At 36.7% G+C, this 21,052-nt stretch overlaps 1 protein-coding gene across 2 annotated transcripts; it reads left to right on the top strand.

Moving 5' to 3' along the window:
- The first annotated feature begins 12,296 nt into the window (after positions 1-12,296).
- Positions 12,297-21,052, top strand: LOC127449346 (potassium voltage-gated channel subfamily A member 3-like). Of its 2 annotated transcripts, none has more exons than XM_051712711.1 (3): positions 12,297-14,667; positions 17,757-17,879; positions 20,627-21,052. In XM_051712711.1, the coding sequence occupies exon 1, from the start codon at positions 13,044-13,046 to the stop codon at positions 14,589-14,591; it is 1,548 nt and encodes a 515-aa protein (XP_051568671.1). In that variant the 5' UTR covers positions 12,297-13,043; the 3' UTR covers positions 14,592-14,667; positions 17,757-17,879; positions 20,627-21,052. The 2 variants fall into 2 exon arrangements, with proteins under 2 accessions (XP_051568671.1, XP_051568670.1); XM_051712710.1 differs by having other exon boundaries at positions 12,298-15,702.

Below are 21,052 nucleotides of genomic sequence, written 5' to 3' on the forward strand. Positions count from 1 at the left end.
TATAATGTATTACAAAGTCTACTGTACATAATAAATCAAAACTTAAATGCATTGTGACATGGGTTTGACATTGATGCTAATACTATCACAGTTTTATTTTCACCGAAAGATAAACATCTCGTAATACTTGCCATAAAAAGATCCATGTTGCTTCTAGAACACTGAGTTGACTCATGAGATCTAACCCACTTTTCACTCCACTTGAGAGAGATGCAGATGTGAACTGGATTAAGATAATTAAGATGTAATTTTTGGTGCTTGTATCAATTGCCTTTTCAGCAAAAAAGGAAAACATGGATTTGTGTTCCTTTTTGTGGAGGGTTAAGCATACAGTATCACTAACCATTCCATTCAAGGAAATCCTTTTTCAAGACAAGGATTTTTAGGGGTTGGACAATGCTCCACATAATCTCTTATACTGAATAAAAAATGATTGTATTTTGGCTTCATTCCCCAAGACAACTAAATGGAAAAAGGCTTCTTCATAGATATGACACTGAATTTTAAGCAGTTGTACCAGTGTCCTGTTTTCATGTCCCAGGGGTTGATTTTTATTAAAACTAACAGATTTTAACGTTTTTTTCTTTTTGTCATATGAAGGTCACATTAAAACTGACTTAGAAACTTTATACTGTACCAGGCCTTCATCATTTTCTTTCAGTATTAAACATTAAAAATCCATTTTACAAAAAAGAATACTATGTGTTTAAAATGATGATCATCTAAACAAAGAGTAAATTAAACATAAACATTTCAATATTTTGTGGGTGATAATTATTTCTATACATTTTTCAAAAATTAAGACTGTCCCACTTTAGTGGTCATTTCCACCACCCCAAATAATTTTCCACCTAATGAAGTTTTCTCAAAAGTAAGTGTATCAAGTGGACAAAAGTGTCAGTGAAGAGCATGCTTGAGACGAAATATGAGAGAAGTAGTGTTTGAAGAAAACAAAGAAAATTCAAGGTAAATATAAATTCTTTTGAGCAGAATCTTTTTGTTGGACATAATTTCCATACAAGTTGTAATTTTGCCAAATTATGCTAAAAGTGTCAAAATATTATTAGAATGTGTGATTTTAGGATTCATAAAATGAAACTAGCCTCGCCAAGACAAAGGAGTCTGACATTTTATTTTCAGAAGCATTACAAATGTCATGTCCATCACCGTCATTTCCAACTCAGAATCCTTTTAAACATAATACTGAATTTGAGATGTGGTGGAAATGACTCTGTGGTGGGAATTTTCATGACTTTCAGAAAAAAATGACAAAAAATGACATAAATCTCCTGTGGTGCATATACATACACTGTTGGACATTGCTAGTAGACAAATGAAATAAACTATAGAGAATGTGTAACATTTTTTAACAGGATTTTACTTTCTAGATATTCCCATGGCTAAAAGTGCCCGAAGTTGAAGAAACACCATAAATTCTTCTATAATTAGCTAAGCGGTTTTATGACCTCATATATCAATTTTTATTATTCAATGGCTCTCTGGAATACTCGATTCTGATAGGTCAATGGCGCCATCTAGCGGTCTGACATTTCTGAGTTACAACTGCACATCCACATATCAGACCGCTCACCCGGTTATCGCGAGTCATCTCTCCTGCTCCTCAGATCACCTAATAAAATAACTTCAACTCAAATCAATGTTTTAAGTGCATTTATGTATTTATTTGGCAAGTAGTCTTGTAATAGGCTGGATAATGAGCAGTCAGACAGTCAGTAATCACAAAATAAACACCAACAGAACACCATATTTTTTTTTGTTTTTTTTTGTTTAGTAGTCGTGTAATACGTGGGATAATTTACAGTCAGCCAATTGTTATCACAAAATAAACCCCTTAAGGCTGATACAAGACACCTCTGCTTCACGTCAGGGTCCTAATCATTCTGTTGGTTTTATTTTGCGATAACAACAGGCTGACTGTACATCATTCCTTACTTAATTTATTATAAAAGAATATTTATAGTTCTTATTTGTCGCACTGCAGGACCATTTAAAATGCAAAACCATTATTAAAAATAGAGAAAATTCAATTATAGTAAAATTTTACCTCTAATCTTGATGTTGACAAAACAAAACTTCATGGATGTTGACTACAGATAGACATTCTGTTTAACTGCACTAAATTATACTGTATGTTTCTCACATCATTCATAGCATATTTTTCTCTGTGCAGTCTCATTTCTGGCTCTGTTATGCTTTGTTTTGATGTTCAGATGGCTCCACAGCATGTAGATTACAGGTCTCGCACCGTGAGCTTTCATGCAGTAAATCAGGAAACACCCCAGCTTCAATCTTACACGTCACACACAGACACAAAAATAGAAATGGTGAACATATGTCTGTGTTTGTTGTCATCTGTGTGACCTAGTTAGGATCTGAGTGCTTGGATAAATTAAATAAAAAATTCTTACCTTCCTTTCAGAGGCAAATTGGTTCCTTCCACTCTATTAATAGGATTCACATGGACTTCTGTGCATGTATTCTGAATTAAATTGAGTAAAATCAGGCTTGTCTACTTTAACAGCAATATCAAAGATTAGTTTTTGAACATCACATTGAAATTCATATACAAGTAGAACTCTCTGTAGATGACAATGCAAATCATTTGATCAATGATGGCTGTATACACACACAACAGCTATGAATAATGTAATATATGATACAAGAATAGACAGAAACTATATTCTATATTGCCTTTTTTTAAGGCAATATCTTTCAACAGTCTACAGGAATACTTCACAATTCACATCTAGGTCAGATTTCTCCCCAAAAATCTAAAGTAAACAATGTCACAAGGCAAAAAATCTTAATGGTTCTAAAAATATTCTTCATTTTTTTATAAGCAAAATATAGTTGCCTGTTTTTGTTCTTTTGAATTTGAGGTGAAATATGATCAGGTTCTTGACATGCTTTGTGAGATTCACCCTCACCTGAAAGCTGAAGACTGATTAGAAATGGTGCTTTAGGTGCTTTAGTTCAGAAATTGTATCCAGTGGGAGTATAATTGGTTCACCTTGCCTCATTGATGCCAGCTGTGAGCTTTCATTAGTGCTGTTTACTAAGGCAAGCATCACTATTATTAATGCTCATATAGGGTTAGGGGTTTGGACAAACCTGTAACTAAGTATTACACTTCGGTACATAACTCGTCCTGCACTGTTTGTGATACAGATATGAATGATATCTCAAATCATTCGACTTGCCGAGGAGAGGTGTGTGCTATCACTTATTGAGGCAATCGGAATCAATTTTCATTTGGCAGACAATAAAACAAGTGAAAATTTATATATATATATATATATATATATATATATATATATATATATATATATATATATATATATAAACTTACTTTGGAGGAGGCTTGTAGAGACTTAGGGGTAGGCACTTTCGACTTGGAACAGTAAGCCTCAATCTATGAACAATCCAGAAAACTCTAGCAATGCCCTAGTAAACACCCAGAATACTCTGGCAACAGCATAGTAATGCCCTAGCAACCATCCAGAACACCCTAGCAACCACCTAGCAATGCCCTAGCAACAACCCACAACACCCTAGAATTGTGGTTGTGATTTTTGTACATATACATCTTTGTAAATAACCAGTTTCAGATTGCATTTTAAAGATATAGAAATTTCTCTCATCTTTTTTTGCTTTCTCATTTTCTCACTTTTTCTCTTCAGATCTCTTTAGCTCATGGCTTTGCTTTCTTTATGATAAACCTGCCCTGCTCTTTTTTGCAAAATTCACAATGATTTACCATACTTCTTGTAAAAACCATAAAGGGCATGTATTGTTTTTGTTGTTATGGCATGTCGCAGTTTCCCCTCCGTTATGTAACACACTTTTGATGTCACAATGAAAATTAAGGATTTAGAGGGTAATATATATTGGCTAAGCACACAAGGTGATAACAGAGCACACATACACATGCACACATACACATATACATACAGGGTATAAATTTGTCATGGAATGGCTTAAAGCCAGTAGGGAGAGTCCAAAGTAATCTCACTCTACATAATGAACACAGAGCATGTGATCGGGCTTTGTGAGGCGCTCAGCTGCCTGTGTTTCCTTGCTCTGAGGTATAGCCGGAGGTAACAGGAGGTGGTGGGGGGGGGGGGGTGCAAATTCTTTAATTCTGCACCAGGGGAAAACCCTTCTCAATTTCTGTGTGGGCGGACTATGGGTTATATGTGTGCAAGTGTGCGCCCATGTATAATGCAGGAGTGCACATGTGGATGTGTGTGCATGCATTTATGTTGCACGCAAATGGATGTTGGGGTACTGTATGTCAGTCAACTGCGAGAACTGGCACGAGTGTTTGTTTTTCCATTGGTTTGCGCTGTGTAAAAGCAATGCAAGTTGTCCACCTGGGTTTTTGTGTGTGTGTGTGTGTGTGTGTGTGTGTGTGTGTTTGTTTATTGGACGCCTGGTGTGATAAATGAGACACACTGTGCCCCTCTGTGCAGCAGATTGCATGGGAGCCTTTGCTTGCCTGTCTTTGACAGCTCCTGTAGAAAACATCAGGAGAATTGGGTGAGGGGGTGGGGGCGATACATTTATTTTGGAACACACTGATTAAGGTGCTTTTCTCCTGCTAAAGTGTTTTAAAGCTTTTCTGATATTGATTATTTGTTTGTTTGCTTGATTGACATATTCTGTTTTTATAGTAGTCTTATTTTGAAAGTACAGAGAACTGTTACCTACTGGCAGGAATATAAGTAATAGAAAAGAAAAGAGAGAATAATCCGATTAGATCCCCTGTTTAATTTGACATGAACAAAAATGAGGCTGTGAGAATGCTGAATTTATTATTTTATTTAATTTATTTTTTGAAGAGAAAAATAATGCAAAAATGCTACAGTAAAAAACATAATTGATTAACTAGTTGTCACCTTACCATGTACGGTAAAAATTGTAATTTTATTTATCACAAGACAATACATGTCATTTTACAGTAAAACATTGTCAAAAAAAGTATCTTTTCAGAAGTAAAAAGCTTGATTTACTGTACCTTAGTACCTTAATTTATATTATAAGACAATATTTTTAGAGTAAACTGTTTTTAGAACTCTGATTTTCAACTCAGTGAAAATAATAATCAACAATAAAACAATAATCTTGCTTTCTTCCTCTTGGAAGGGCCAATCTTGATTAAATTTAATTTGTGTTACTATGGCTGTTAACAGTACATTTTAAAGTGCAAAGCAGATTTTTTAGTTCAAGTAGGTTGGTAACATTATATAATTTAAAGATATATATGGTATATTTTAACAGGATTTGTTTTTTACAGTGTAGTGAAGTTTGTTCAATATGTAGTATTGGGATAGTTCTCCAAAAAAAATAAATAAATAAATACTGTTAACTGCTACTACAAAATGATCTATTCACACCCATGTTATGCCAATGTACTTTTTTGGAGACTGAGGCTGTTGAGCTCCAAAAAAGTACCACAAAAGTATCATAAAAGTAGTCTGTACAGTGTGACTAGTCTGCTCTATTCCAAATCTTCTGAAGCCATGCAATATTGTGTAAGGACCAGATTTAAGGGGTTATGTAAAGGATAATGTACAGTCAGTTGGTTGTTATCACAAAATAAGGTGATCAGGACCCCAATGCGAAGCGGGCCACTTATTACATGGCTACTAACCAAATAAATAAATACTGTAAATGGACATTAAATATTGATTTGCATTTAAATTATGTAATAATGTGAGATGTAATAAATAGCTGAACAGCTGAAATCCACCTCTGGTTTGCGTCAGAGTTCTGTTGGTGTTTATTTTGTGATTAATGAACATCTGACTCCTCATTATGCATCTTATTACAAGACTACTTGCCAAATAAATAAACAAATGCACATGAAACATTGATTTGAGCTGAAGTTATTTTATTAGCTCACTTGTAGAATTCGCACAGTGATCCGAGAAGCAGAAAAGATGACTTGCAACACCCAGATGAGCGGTCTGATATGTGGATGTGCAGTTGTTACTCAGAAATATCAGACCGCTAGATGGCGCCATTGACCAATCAGAATCAAGTATTCCAGAGTGCCATGTAATAACAGCTGAAAATCTCCCCCTTCAAATAGGGAGCATCAAGACGTGCCAGGTTTGACATCAATGATGATACAAGCGAGAATCGAGATGCAAGATGACGTTTGACATCGTTGATGTCAAACTGGGTAGGACGCACAATATTTACTATGGCAAAGGTGAATAATGACATAAAGATTATTTTCCTCGCACAAAACTGTCGCATAGCATCAGAATTACAGCATAGTAGTCGTATTGACCTCTTTTATGTTTTTTGGTTTTTTAATGGTAATTTTAAGAGCTTGACAGCCCCAGTACCCATTATGAGAAAAGAACACCTTGGATATTCAGCAAAATATGTTCTTTTCTTTTTTTCACAAAAGAAAGAAAGTCATACAGGTTTGGAACGACATATTGTAAGGATGAGTAAATTATGACAGAATTTTCATTTTTGGGTGAACTATTACTTTAAGGTCTTAGGTCAAATTTCGTAACCCATGATTTTTGTCCACTGGAAAAAAAATTTATAAAGTCATATTTTCAATGTTTCATTGACTGAAAGGCCGACACCCAGGAGCACAGCAATACAACATATTCATAAGATTGTACATCAGTCTGGCATGATGTGCAAGATTCATTAAAGGATCTTTTGATTGTTTGAAATGCCAAAAAACAGGTAAAACATTGCAAACAAATTGTAGAAAAAGAATAATATATTACCACTTAAGTGGCATGTTTGTCATGGAGCATTCAAAATGTTACTTATCTGTGATTGCCAAGTAAAAATATGCAGTTTATTATTGAAACTTATTTCTCCCATTGTCACTGTGAGTCATGGCAAAGCATCTGCCTGGCAAAGAGAGCTAAATGAACATTTATTTCAGCAACAGAGCATAGCAAAACTCATTCTTCTGTTTGTTTTTTATACTGATAAATGCAGAGCAGTCATCATTGGCATGTCTAATGCCAGACTTCCAAATGTATCGTCTGTCTCTCTCTCTCTCTCTGTCTCATCCACATGAGTCCATGTTCCCTGCTTGTATGTTGACTGATGTTAACTCCACGTCAGGCATTTGTCTAAGCCATCTGCAGCGGATGGATTGAACAGTTGACATCCTCTGGCAACAACAGTATGTAGATTACTCTCTCTGATTTTGTGGAAGAATGAATGAGGCACAGGCAGGCAATCTGTGGAGTGTGTCACACACAGAAGCCCCATGCCAGAATAATGTGATGGGAGGTGCATTAGTATCCATGTCTCATACACACATTGCCCCCCAAGGGCTTGTACGGATATATCCTAATAGCCAGAATGGCGCTTCACCAGTCTCAAACCATTCATTACACTGACAGAGACCTATAGGATTGGCACAGAGAAAGAAAGACAGGTGAGTTATGACCTTTAATCTTCATCTTGGATGGTAAGTTCTCCATCAGTTCTTAAAGGTGAACTGTGTAAATCTGCACCACTAGAATCACCAAACAGAAACATAAAAACAATGACAGCTTTCTAAAAGGTTTCTTGAACACTTCCCACACCTGCCATTGGTTGGACAAGCAAATAGTCCCACCCCAAAGCCATGCCATTGGTTGAGCCAATATTGCAACAGTATGTTGGGCTGTTCGGGATGCTTTAACCAGCAAACAAGCAGAGCAGTGTTTTGCTCATTGTTTAGCAATGCTTTTACATTGTAGTTTTCGTCATAGACAAGAACCATGAAATGGTATTAGGTGGACAAAAAATTGGAAATGCCCCTTAGTGCAAGATGAGACCAATATTTTGGTCCATTTTCCTGTAAGATAAAGACTTTTAAATGCGGATTTAAACTTTACACAGAAAAGGTTAGTAAGTGATTTTATCACAATAAAATCATTCTTACATGCATATTGTTTATGTCTTGTGACTATACTTTTTAAACTGTGAATATTTTCACATTTTTGGATTGGCCCCCATCACTTCCATTGTAAGTGCCTCACTGTAACCCAGATTTTTTTGGTAATAAACATCATGCCACAAATGCTGCTGATTGAGCTCAACTTGTATTAAACCCAGAATATTCTTTTAACTTCTTCAACATTCTACTGAATGCTAGGAGCGGTCGATGAGTGAATGAATTTGACACTGATTTTTTAGGTAATTGCATGCATAGGTGTGAGAAGTTTTCAAATCAACAATGGAATGATTGCGAGTTTGTGTTCATGCACGTCCTTACTGACATGTGGGTGTGTATCTGTTTGTGCATGATATTTTCCCATGGTTGAAATGGTTGGCAGGGTTGAGGAGGTGTCAACGACTATTCCCGTGGAAATAGGTGTCCATGTCATTTGTGTGTGTTTGTTTCTCTGATTTCCATGGCAGCAGCTGTGATTAGTAGCACTGCCTAATTAGTAGTGGTAAAAAAGTAGATGCCTGAGATACCATACATTCAATAATAATTTCAAAACATTTTGTGTTTATTCCCTACAAAGAGAGGATGAATGTGGAATGAATTTAAAAAGTGAAAAATTGATGCTAAGCTATTTCACTTATTAAAACACAATACAGGTTAATCTAACATAACCTGTCAAGAGCATATTTTACCTAAAAATCTAAAGAATTAAAAGATTATGGTGTTATTTTCATGATAAATAAGCCCCTATTTCTCCCTCCCCTACACCCTCACACACACAATTCTCATTTCCACAATGCACAAAAGCTTATCCTCAATAATGTAATGAAGAATAACAATAATATATTATTTAAATTTATTCTAATTCAAATGAAAAAATTAATTACAGTAATTTTTGCTGTAATATTTCATTAAGAAGAATGGGATATTAAGACAATAATATCAGGGCTGGAGCACAAAACCTTTTTCTAAACTTGGTCATATTTCCCCACAACATAAATAATTTTGAAATTATTTTCATGATAATTAAGCCCCACAGTACTCTATACCTTAATGCACAATATCTCATTCTCAACACTGTATTGCAGAAAATAAAATTATTTTTTTTAATTTTAAAGTAGACCTATTTATACATTATGAAAGTATTTGGTGTATACTATCTTTAATTTATGCTGATTTAATTAAAAAATAATTTAATTACAGTCATATGTACTGTATTATAGTATTGAGAATCTATTGAGAATCTCCATTAAAGTAATATTTCAGGTTCAGTGCTAATTAAGCTTAATCAGCCGCATTTGTGGCAAAATGTTGATTATCATAACAACAACAAAATCGAATAGTCCCTCCTTTAAAAAAAAAAAAAAAGAAAAGAAAAGAAAAACAAAAGAAGTCAAAATCGAGGTTACAGTGAGGCACTTACTATGGAAGTGAATGGGGCCAATTTTTGGAGGGTTTAAACAGAAATGTGAAGCTTATAATTTTACAAAAGCACTTACTTTAATTCTTCTGTCAAAACTTGTGTGTTATTTGAACTGTAAAGTTGTTTAAATTGTTGTTTTGGCAGGATTACAGGGTTTACGGCATTACGTAGTCATGGCAATGAAGTTGTAAAATTGGATATAACGTTGCAAAGAAAAGGTTAGTAAGTGATTTCATCACACTGAAATCATTTTAACACGCTACACGCATATTGTTTACATCTTGTGGCTTTATTTTTGAAACTGTGAGTATTTTAATGTTTACAAATTACAAATTTAATCTGTACGGAATGTTTACCCCATTGACTTTCATTGTAAGTGCCTCACTGTAATGCAGATTTTTGCTTTTTAACAAAAAGGAGGGACAAGTCTAAACTACTGTAATATTTGTGGTAATCAACATTATGCCACAAATGCTGTCGATTGAGCTTAACTTGATAATAAAACCCTTTTGAGTATCACAACTTGAATGCAGTGGTTCATTAGAGATTAAATCAGAGATTCAACAGATATCCGCACAGTTCTACTTAAGTCCTATACTTTAACCAAATAAAGACCCATTTTTTACTTTGTACAAGTTACCGTCAAATATCAATTGAAATCCTTTTCTTAGCAATAGTTCAGCCCTCTATCTGTTGGTAGTCCAGAAAATACAGTATTCCTATTCTCCTGCACTGGCTTTTGTAACATTGACCAATGTGAACCTTTAATGATCTCTAGCTTATGTGTTCACTGCTGATCAGTGACCCTAACCCCCATTGATTTCTGCTTGTACTCACCAGTGAGAACAGCAAATGACAGAGGCCTGGCATTCACCGAGCTAGTATTTGACCAACTGGGTAACACTTTATTTTGATGGTCCCCCTACAGATATTCAACTGACTATAATGACTTATCAACTGACTTGCTATAGCTAGTAAACAGTGTTTCAACAAACATTCAGTAGACTTTCAACAGCCTGTATAACAGCAAAATAACAGCTTATCAACTGACTTGCTATAGCTAGTAAACAGTGTATCAACAAACATTCAGTAGACTTTCAGTAGCCTGTATATAGATCTTTATTAATGACCTACTTACATTTCTTTGCTTAACTGCTCATTTTCTTATTTCACCTTTAGTTACCAAAAGTTTTCTGGAAATGCTCTGCTGACTGTTTGTTGCATATAAATTTCCTATCAGTACAGATTCACTTTACTTTAAGGTAGTATCAACTGTTCATCTATAGTTACCTAGGGACCATCAAATAAAGTGAGCATCTAAGGAATATGGCTACATGTCTCCTTTTTTGAAACAGACTATCAACAGATGGTAAATACCAATACTGATAATAACACACAGGAATAGCAGCACCACATTGCAACCAGCACATAGACTGTATGTAAAAGAAATATAAATGTTCAGAAGTCATTGTTTTGTCCAACAATTTTAATGAACTGATGTTCTCAACAATAATGTAAGTAGGTCATTAATAAATATCTATATACAGGCTTCTGAAAGTCTACTGAATGTTTTTTGAAACATTATTTACTAGCTATAGCAAGCCAGTTGATAAGTCACTTTTAGTCAGTTGAACATCTGTAGGGAGACCATCAAAATAAAGTGTTACCATGGATGGTCCAGACATCATATGTCAGAGTACTTTATTGTGCCTAAAATCTGTATTTTATTCTCCTTTACAGCTGTGCATGGTTTGGCACACTTCTGCTGTATGTTCAAGAATTCAGCACTAAAGCCGTCCGGCCAGTCAATTAAAGAATAGATTCCCTCAAATTAAATTCCAGTTAATAATGCAATACTCTTGACAGGCTCATACAGAGGGCATGACCAAAAATGCTCATAAATTTTTAAGTACTCAGAGCTCTTCTTCCACAAAGATGAATCACCTTAGTGGTCTCCTGTTTAATCTGTTGCTAGCCAATTCCCACTTGTGCAGTCCTTACAGAAATCAACAGATCACAGTGAAGAACAGATTTTATTATCAGAAGGGGGGTTGCTTAAAATGAACTCAGCAATTAGGACACACAAACATGAACATAATCACAGACACAAGTCTCCCTTTAAAGACCGCTACGTGCATGAATGAGAGACAGAAAAAGACAGAGATCTGGAAGCTGCTGTGGTAGGAGAGAGCTGCCAACTTAATTGCTTTAAGATGATGCTGCAAAGGCTGAATCTGAAGAAGAGTTTCTGTATTACTCTGTACAATGTTGTGCCTCTGCTGAATGTCTCAGAACGCTCCTTTATTGAAGTCAAGACTGAGTGCAAGCGAGACATTCAAGGTTCAGACATCATTCTTCTCAGATCTGAAAAGGTGCAGTTTTAGTAGCCTACTGTGAAGGATTTTTCTATGCCCTTGCAAATTATTTTTCATAACTGTCTATGCGTATTACATGTGCAGTGGTTGAGATTTTTTTTGTTGATCTCCAAAAGTATACAAGCAGAAATGTAGAGAGCTCTTCCTATCATTTGTAAGAGTTAGTTCAAAGAGATATTGTTTAATGTTCGTCAAAATCAGACTTTCATCTTTATGCTAAATAGTCTACTTAATACTAAACCATCTAATGCTGATTTTGTGGTTTCATAGGTTAGCTACTAGCTATTCTAGCACGAGCACAAATTTGAAAATCTCTTTTTGAACAGCCTTTCTTCCTAACTTTGAACAACCATTGATGCATTTAAAGAATAAAGTGATTGCCGACTGTCGCGCTTTCATTGGGTCCATTTATTATTATTTGTTTTTATTTTTTTTTTTATTTTTATTTTTTTTTATTTTTTACAAAATATCGCGGTACAAACGGCAAATTGCGAGGATGTGATTGCGTTCATCAAATACAGTCTAGTTACATGTTTTCCTCCTTCGCGCACTCTCTGAAACGCGCGCGCCACTTCAGCACCATGGAGAGCTCCAACGTCTTCATCGGAACGTTTCGCGAATTAACGCTTTCATTAGCTTAGGTCACACAAAATAATTTAAGCATTCATTAAGAAGCAATTTATAGTGTAAAAATTTAAAAACGCAATGTAAACTCGCTAATTTGTTTCTGTAAAAAAAAAAATAAAAAGCGACAATTGGGTCATCTAAACAAATAGGCTAATACAGACACCATGTGTTCTTGAAAACACTCTTCCTTCTGTCAAAAAATATGCACGTGTTATTTTATCGCTTAGAACGCGTTTCATGAGAACGCGCGTGTAGTTTAAATAGTAAATCTCAGTATCGATATATTATAGCCTAAGGTTGTGGAGGGGAAGCGCGCAACGTTGGTATTTTTGCAATTATGTCCTTTCACCTCATTCTTTTCAGTGGCGTTTGTATAGGCTGCTTTATGTGAATGGATTTGCGTCGAAAATTGCGCGCAACGAATGGCAAGGTGGCGCGCGCCGAGGATCGATCCCCATGTCTAGTTGTGTTCCGATTGGGCGAGTGGTGGAAATGTGTCGTGCATATGCTCGCCGTGGGCGGGAGTAGACATGTGTTTATAAAGCTCCATGGGGCGGAGACAGTATTTTAAAAGGTTGTCGAACGAGGTGGTCGCGTTATCGCCATCGCTTCACCCAAATGCGAGGTAGGGGAGGCGGGTCGCCCTCTGCCGTTTCGCGCTCTCACCTGTATGGATGACCACTACAACCTCATTGACTCGCCCTCAGCCAGTCACAGAGGGAACAACGCCGACAACCACGGATACTCGGAGACCGAGAAGGACATCATGACAGTTGTCGCCTGTGATAATATGCTGGAGGAGACCGCTGCGCTTCCCAGTCACCTGTCGCTGGATCGATACGAGCCGGATCACGAGTGTTGCGAGCGAGTGGTCATCAACATCTCGGGACTGCGCTTCGAGACCCAACTCAAAACTTTTAACCAGTTTCCGGACACGCTGCTGGGGGACCCGAAAAAGAGAATGCGCTACTTTGACCCGCTCAGAAACGAATATTTCTTCGACAGAAACCGACCGAGCTTCGATGCCATCCTATACTACTATCAGTCAGGCGGCCGTATTCGGAGACCAGTGAATGTTCCCATTGATATTTTCTCCGAGGAAATTCGATTCTATCAACTTGGCGAGGAGGCGATGGAGAAATTTCGCGAGGATGAGGGTTTCATCAAAGAAGAGGAGCGACCTTTGCCGAATCACGAATTTCAGAGACAGGTTTGGCTCTTGTTTGAGTACCCAGAGAGCTCAGGTCCTGCACGAGGCATCGCTATTGTGTCCGTTTTGGTCATTCTGATTTCCATTGTTATTTTCTGTCTGGAGACTTTGCCCGAGTTTAGGGACGACAGGGACCCGACCACTGTGTCGCCCATTGTGAATGGCACTGGCCCGTTTGTTTCCAGCCCTTTCACGGATCCTTTCTTTGTGATCGAGACACTTTGCATCATCTGGTTCTCCTTTGAACTGCTCGTCCGTTTTTTTGCGTGTCCCAGCAAGGCCACTTTTTCCAAAAACATCATGAACATCATTGATATCGTGGCCATTATCCCCTACTTTATCACTCTGGGCACGGAGTTGGCCGAGAGGCAAGGCAATGGACAGCAAGCCATGTCACTCGCCATCCTCCGCGTAATTCGTCTGGTGAGGGTCTTTCGCATCTTCAAGCTCTCCCGCCACTCCAAAGGCCTCCAAATTCTCGGACAGACCCTAAAAGCCAGCATGCGGGAGCTGGGACTTCTCATCTTCTTTCTCTTTATCGGCGTAATTTTGTTCTCCAGCGCCGTGTACTTTGCAGAGGCCGACGACCCGACGTCGAGTTTCAGCAGCATCCCAGATGCGTTCTGGTGGGCTGTGGTGACCATGACTACCGTGGGCTACGGAGACATGCACCCGGTAACCATCGGAGGCAAAATTGTCGGGTCTTTGTGCGCTATCGCCGGTGTATTGACAATTGCGCTGCCTGTACCGGTCATCGTTTCCAATTTCAATTACTTTTATCACCGGGAAACTGACGGGGAAGAGCACGCACAATACCTCCACGTTGGCAGCTGCCAACACATGAACTCCACGGAGGATCTCAAACGGACACAAAGCATGTCTTCCATCAGCAAATCGGAATATATGGTCATAGAGGAAGGAATAAATAGCGATTTCAAACAGCCAAACTACACAGACCAGAATAATCAAAACTGCGTGAATATTAAAAAGATCTTCACAGACGTGTAAATCATGTACAGTGACAATCAGGCCGACACATAATGTTTTACAATAACCACCACAAGCGCACCCTTTGAAATGCAAGGTAGTGCTTTGTTTTACACGTTACGGATAAGCCAGAATAGTTAGGCTCTTTTTTGGTCGAAAACGGTGCCAAACTCGCAACAATTCACATGTTGCATTTACAGAACAAATGATAAGGTTTAGGCCAGGGATTAAAATCATGCACCACAACTGCAAATATTGTGCTCCTAAATCTGCGTTTGTTATCAGTGTTAACATATAATCGTCAAAATACGTTAGTATTTTGTGACAAAGTGAAAAAACCTGTGTAAGTGAATAGCTTGCTCAGAGATTATGTGGTAATGTAATTTGTTGCATATATGGGGAACACTTTACTATAAGGTTAACATTAGTTTAACATGAACTAACAATGAACTCTACTTTTACAGAACATACTGATCTAATTTCAACATACTAATACATTTGTAAAATTAGAAGTTGTGTATGTTGACATTTGTAAATGCATTATAAACTAACCATGAACAGTTAAGTTAACAAGATTAATAAATGCTGAAAAAAGATATTATTCGTTGTTAGTTCATGATACCTAATGCATTTACTTATAGAACCTTATTGTAAAGTGTTGCCAATATAGGTGTATCTCAGTGCAAACTCCATTTGAACTCAGTGAATGTGGAAAAACCGATGCGTTGTTAATAATATAATCAAAATGTGTATGTCTACTGAATCTGAATTGCCTGTACCAATTGAAATCGGTCAATACTGAACGAAAGACAATAGAATATATCTTTACTTTGTGATCAAGTTAATCGGTGTGCACAAATGTAGTCATCTCCAGATTATGTAAAATCACGTTTAGCCTAAATATAGTAACTACGTTCCCTTAAAGTGAGACATCACAGTGGTTTTGTATTTGGAAAACAAGGAGAGATGCATATAAAAAGGTGGCTTGCATGGGGAAAACTAAGTTGGACTCATCGCCTCCATGGCATGGGAAAAACTAAGACGAGATCAGAGACTGAGAGACTGAGAGAGAGATCACGCCTTCATGTCAATGCCTTGTGATGCAGTCTCCATGGCGACCACAGTTTCCTGGGTAACCCCCGTTAATGTTACCTTGACATCCTCTCCCGTTGTCAGAGCAACGCTCCAGATGGTTCACAAAGCCTGACTGGCAAAATAGAGCGGGAGAATTGTGATTAAAAAAAAAATCTCAATTGGATTTTGCATCCTCGAACAAGTATTCCAAAAAAATATGTAAAACTGATTTTGCAAATATTTTGCATAACGCTGGGTTTGCAAACCATCAGAGCTGCAGTCCCACCCTGTTTCATATTTCCCTTTTAGTCATGCATTGGCTACAGATGACTGAATGCCTGGCATATGGAAAATTATTGATATTGACTGAACAGTTGATATTGACTATACAGTATGAATGGGATGATGCTGAATTTCAAAATTGGCATTATGCATGGCATGTGTGACTTGCACAAAGTAGGTTGTGGTGGATTGTTATTGTCGCCCATGGTTTGGCTAGCCTACTTTTCTTTTGTAACTCTCAAAGCGTGATTCTGTATAGGTCATTGGCTCAATCAAGCATTCCCTATTTGCTCTCCTGTGGTGAAGAAAACAGGACGCAAGGTGCAGCGCGAGCAGATTACCGGAGGTTTCACGCTGACACTCCCGTTGATGGGTGTGTGAGGCTGTGCGGCAGTGTGTCACATGCGTTCCAAGCTCTTAGTCAGAGAGAATGATTCTCAACCTGTAGAAGCGTGTGTTTTAGACACAGTCTTCCTCAACATGATCACACGGAAATCAACATGTTGCTTCTGATCCTGTACCCTGAAATCGACCTCAATCTGCCGAATTTCTGACAAGCGTCACAACCCATCAGACATTTTTGCATCAGATCAAACATGATCATCTTGTCATCATCGAAAGCATCTATTTCATACCACTACTTGGAATAAATTAGAGCAACCAGACAAGGCACATTTTGTATATTAACCTTTTTCGGTCCGTGCCTTTATTTTTAAGGAAAATATGTCATGTTTCTGATTTGTTCATGTTTCTGACTTTCATACCAATTCAGAGTTTTTTACATTTATTTATTTATTTATGTATTTATTTTAATGAAAATACATTTATCTTTCAATCATATCTAAATTTATCTTACTAGGTCCTAATGCCATCGATTCTACACATTTTGTATCAGTAGATTTGTAATGCTTCTATGATCTCGTGTAGCCAAATTTAAACAGGTTATTGCTGAATTGTTGCTTAGTGCTGCCATCATGTGCCCATTCAACAGAAAAAAAATATACTGCTCTGTTGACAAAATATACACAGTTTAAACCTTCAAAAACAAGTTTTAGGCCTCATCCATTTGGAAAATATATGTAAAAAAAAAAAAAAAAGTAGCTTGTTTTATATATATATATATACAGTATACTGTATGTATATATGTTGTCTGTATGTATATATATTTATATTCACATATACATTATACATACAGTGTGTGTGTGTGTGTGTGTGTGTGATATATATATATATATATATATATATATATATATATATATATATATAAATTACATAAATATATAATATACAGTATATCATTTGGCCACTGTGACAATTGCAGTATAAATTCTATTTTGTTCCAACTGTTTTATAGCCAAAAGATTGTATTTGTCTAATAAGTGTTATTGTAAATTCTGCTAGTTTAAAAATCAATTTAAATGTACTCGTGTATATATATATTTTTTTTATTTTTTTTTTAAATCAACCTTTCCTGCTAATCCACAAACATTTGGTCTCTCTAAAATATTTAGGCATCCCTGAAGGCTCAGAGGGATTAGTCTAGGATCAGCTGTGAAGGATAAGTTCTTATTAGAGTATGCGTGTCTGACTCTCATATTTTGTAGCTGTTATTTCTGTGGTGTAATCATAGAGAGCTTGCAAATCTTAGGCGTTGAGGCTTGCCTGACACCTCTCAGAACTCAAGTTGGCATCTTTATCCTTCTTGCAATCAGAGCTGTGAAACTCATAGGTCCATTCTTGTTTCAAAAGTGCTAATAACAAAGATTTATTTCTGGTGCATGGGACCATTCCTGATTTTTTTATATTGTGTTCTATTTTTCTTTCATCAAGGAGCAAGGAACTTTATCTACTGGAATTCTGGAGTTTGCTGATTGTGGATATTAGCCTATAAGACAAATCCAAACAAGCGTGTGATGTTCTCCTCCAAACTATTAAAGCAACAGGATTAAAAAGGTAAACCTCATATTATTTGCCACACATTATTGCTGTGTACAAAATTGCAACTAGGACCATGTCCAAATATGCTTACTTCCTAGTATGCCACATATAGCCTAAATAGTCAAATGTCATATGCCAAATGCAGATGAGTAGGGGAGAACAGGGCACAAACTAACGCAGGGCTAGTTGTATCACACGTTTTAAAAGTTTCCACACACACTGGTAAGACGAAACTTCATTTGTTTACTTGTTCAATACCAATACTGTGTGGAGATTAAAAATTGCTGCAAAATTAAAGCAAAAAACGTTGGAAGATATTGCAAAAAGTTAGCAAGAGTACAATTTTACATGAAAGTTAATGTTTGTTTGTTTGTTTTTGTTTTTTGTTGTTTTTTTAAACGAGGCAAACTTGGTGTAATTTTAAACTCCAATCTGTTAGTTTGCATCGCGCAGTCTTTTAATTTTTAGCTTGCCAGCAAAAGTGACGAGCCAGGTTTAAATCCCAGTTACACTTTTGGAACACGTTGTAACACTGTGTTAGTCAGAATATGTAATTGACATAATTCCCTCGTGTGTGTGTGTGTGTGTGTGGGTGTGTGGGTGGGTTTCAGTGGTTTACAAGGACATTTTTTTTAGGTTACAATCTGGTAATTACAAGGGTATCATGCTATAAATTTGGTTTATGAGGACTTTTCTAGTGTCCCCATAATTCAAATTGCTTAAAAAACATACTAAATGATTTTTCTTTTTTGAAAATGTAAAATGCAGAAAGCTTTTTGTGAGGGTTAGGTTTAGGGGTAGGGTTAGGGTATAGAATCTATAGTTCGTACAGAATAAAAATCATTATGTCTATGGAGAGTCCTCATAAGGATAGCCGCACCAACATGTGTGTTTGTGTGTGTGTTTGTGTGTGTTGTGTTGTGTCATCAATCCATGCATTATTTCTGCCAGAGCTGTCAAGCGTCAAAATTATTGCTATATTATATATGACAAAGTTAATAAATTGCTTCTGTTGAATTTTTTTTTTTTTTTTTTTTTATATATGTTTTAATTAGATCAGAGATAGTTGTTAGAGTTGTCATATGGTCATGTTACAATGTGCCCCTCACCTGTTACAACATGCCCCACCTATTGGGCACATTGTAAAATTTCACTTTCCTTCTTTCCAGGTAGATGGCGAAACTTAAAAAAAAAAAAAAAGTGTTAGTTTGTGCCCCGCTCTCCCCTAGAGCTGAAGATAACTCACTGTGTGACGCAGAAATAGAGATTAGGGACAATAACACTGAAACTCTTTTAAATTTCATTGCTTTTTACACCATTATACATAATAATAGAAAAGATAGAGTGCACAGAGATGGAAACTTCAAACTTAACTAAACCTGCATCCTCACAGGAGCAACAAATTGATTAGTTGGCATGAGATGTATTGTGATGAATGAAACATACTATGGGTCATATTGATTTTAGATAATGCAGATGAAATGCCTTTTGCTCTGTAGATCAAGGCGAAGTGTTTCCTTTTTCAGCCTTAAAGGGATAGTTCACCCAAAAATTTAAATTGTGTCATCATTTACTCACTCTCGTGATGTTCCAAACACATTTGACTTTCTTTTTGTACAGGGAACACAAAAAGCGATGTTAGGTAAAATGTTAGCCTCAGTCACCATTCACTTTAATTAAATGGAAAAAAGTGAAAAGTGACTGAGGCTAACTTTCTGCCTTATATCTCCTTTTGTGCTCCATGGTATAAAGTAAGTCATATGGGTTTGGATCAACATGAAGGTGAGTAAATGATGACAGAAGTTTCATTTTTAGAAGAACTATCCCTTTAAGGTAAATGAATATGTAAATAAGATTATTTTGCCAGCAAGAAAGATTAGCTCTGGCATGACATTAATAATATATATATATATATATATGTAGCATTTTTTATGGGAATATTTAGCAAGTTTACATTGTCATTTATGCATTTTGCAGATGCTTTTATCCATTATGACTTACATTGCATTCAAGGTTTGGGAATCGAACCCATCACCCTGGTGTTACTAGCGATATGCTCTACCAGTTGAACTGCAGGCGAACCCCGTTATGGACAACATTATGTACAGGTTATAGCATAAATTTCTTACAGAGGCATGTGAGATTGATGCTGGAACCAATTCCGGATCCAGCTTGTTCCAGCACAAATTAAGCCCTGCAAGTGCATGATTTTGCAACTTAAATTTTCTTATAATATGCACACATGTGTGAATTTCTACACTTGCTCTAAAGTTTTCAGTTTACTTTAACCCAGAGGGCCACGGTAAATAGAGTGCATTCTTTTGTGTTTGTGCTTTAATAACTTCTCTTTGATTTGGAAAGCTTTTGCCTTTGTTGGGTTAGTGGAGCAATTTACTGCAGTATTAATTCGAGCTGCGTATGTGTGTTTGTGCCCACAATGTGTTAATAATCTCCTCTTGTCATCTCATACTTACTCTGAGTGATATAACTGTTCTATGATTGTCACCAGAGGTGCTGTGTCTGCTGCACTTCATTAATTAGCCACAGACAGAGGTAGACTCAAAGAGAGAGAGAGAGACACTATAATGCAGAGCCATGATCAAGTAGGCGGTATATAGTCTAAAAGTCTTTCACCCTGAAAGATGTGTTTCCCTCTTACTTGAGTGTTTGAGTAAACTGCCTCATTTCATTTGTCATGTCGCAACTGCATAATATGTTTATGTGCATATCAGTGTGACTGAATGCATTTGTTGTCTCTGCAGGCATCGGGGGAGATCCACGCAGTGCCTAGGACTGACAACCATTCGAGATGGAGGCCATTAACATTTTTGCTACCAAAACAGAACTAGACTTACCTTCAAACGAATAGAAGATGCCTGCATATCTTTCTGTCACATCATCTTTATGTGCCCCTGAATGACAACGAACCACAACACTTAAGAAGTGGCCTTTTTTTAGTAAACTCTGCAGGAGCAAATCTAATAAGAAGAAAGCAATATGAAAAGAGCTGGACTGTTGGACATGAGCCGATCATCTGTGATCTCAACTACTGCCCTCTGCTATCTGGCAGATTTTAGTCAGACCATTTTTCTGGTGTACATCATGTGTTTACAGTTTAGCTGTTGTTGTGCCAGATGTGAAAACGAAATCTTTCTTGCTCTTTGACCATATAAAAAGTCTGAAGATTT

This window comes from Myxocyprinus asiaticus, chromosome 12, assembly GCF_019703515.2.
Source record: "Myxocyprinus asiaticus isolate MX2 ecotype Aquarium Trade chromosome 12, UBuf_Myxa_2, whole genome shotgun sequence".
Classification (NCBI taxonomy): domain Eukaryota; kingdom Metazoa; phylum Chordata; class Actinopteri; order Cypriniformes; family Catostomidae; genus Myxocyprinus; species Myxocyprinus asiaticus.

Coding starts and splice junctions, on each gene's coding strand:
- LOC127449346 (XM_051712711.1), top strand. CDS start 13,044: ATGGATGACCACTACAACCTCATTGACTCGCCCTCAGCCAGTCACAGA.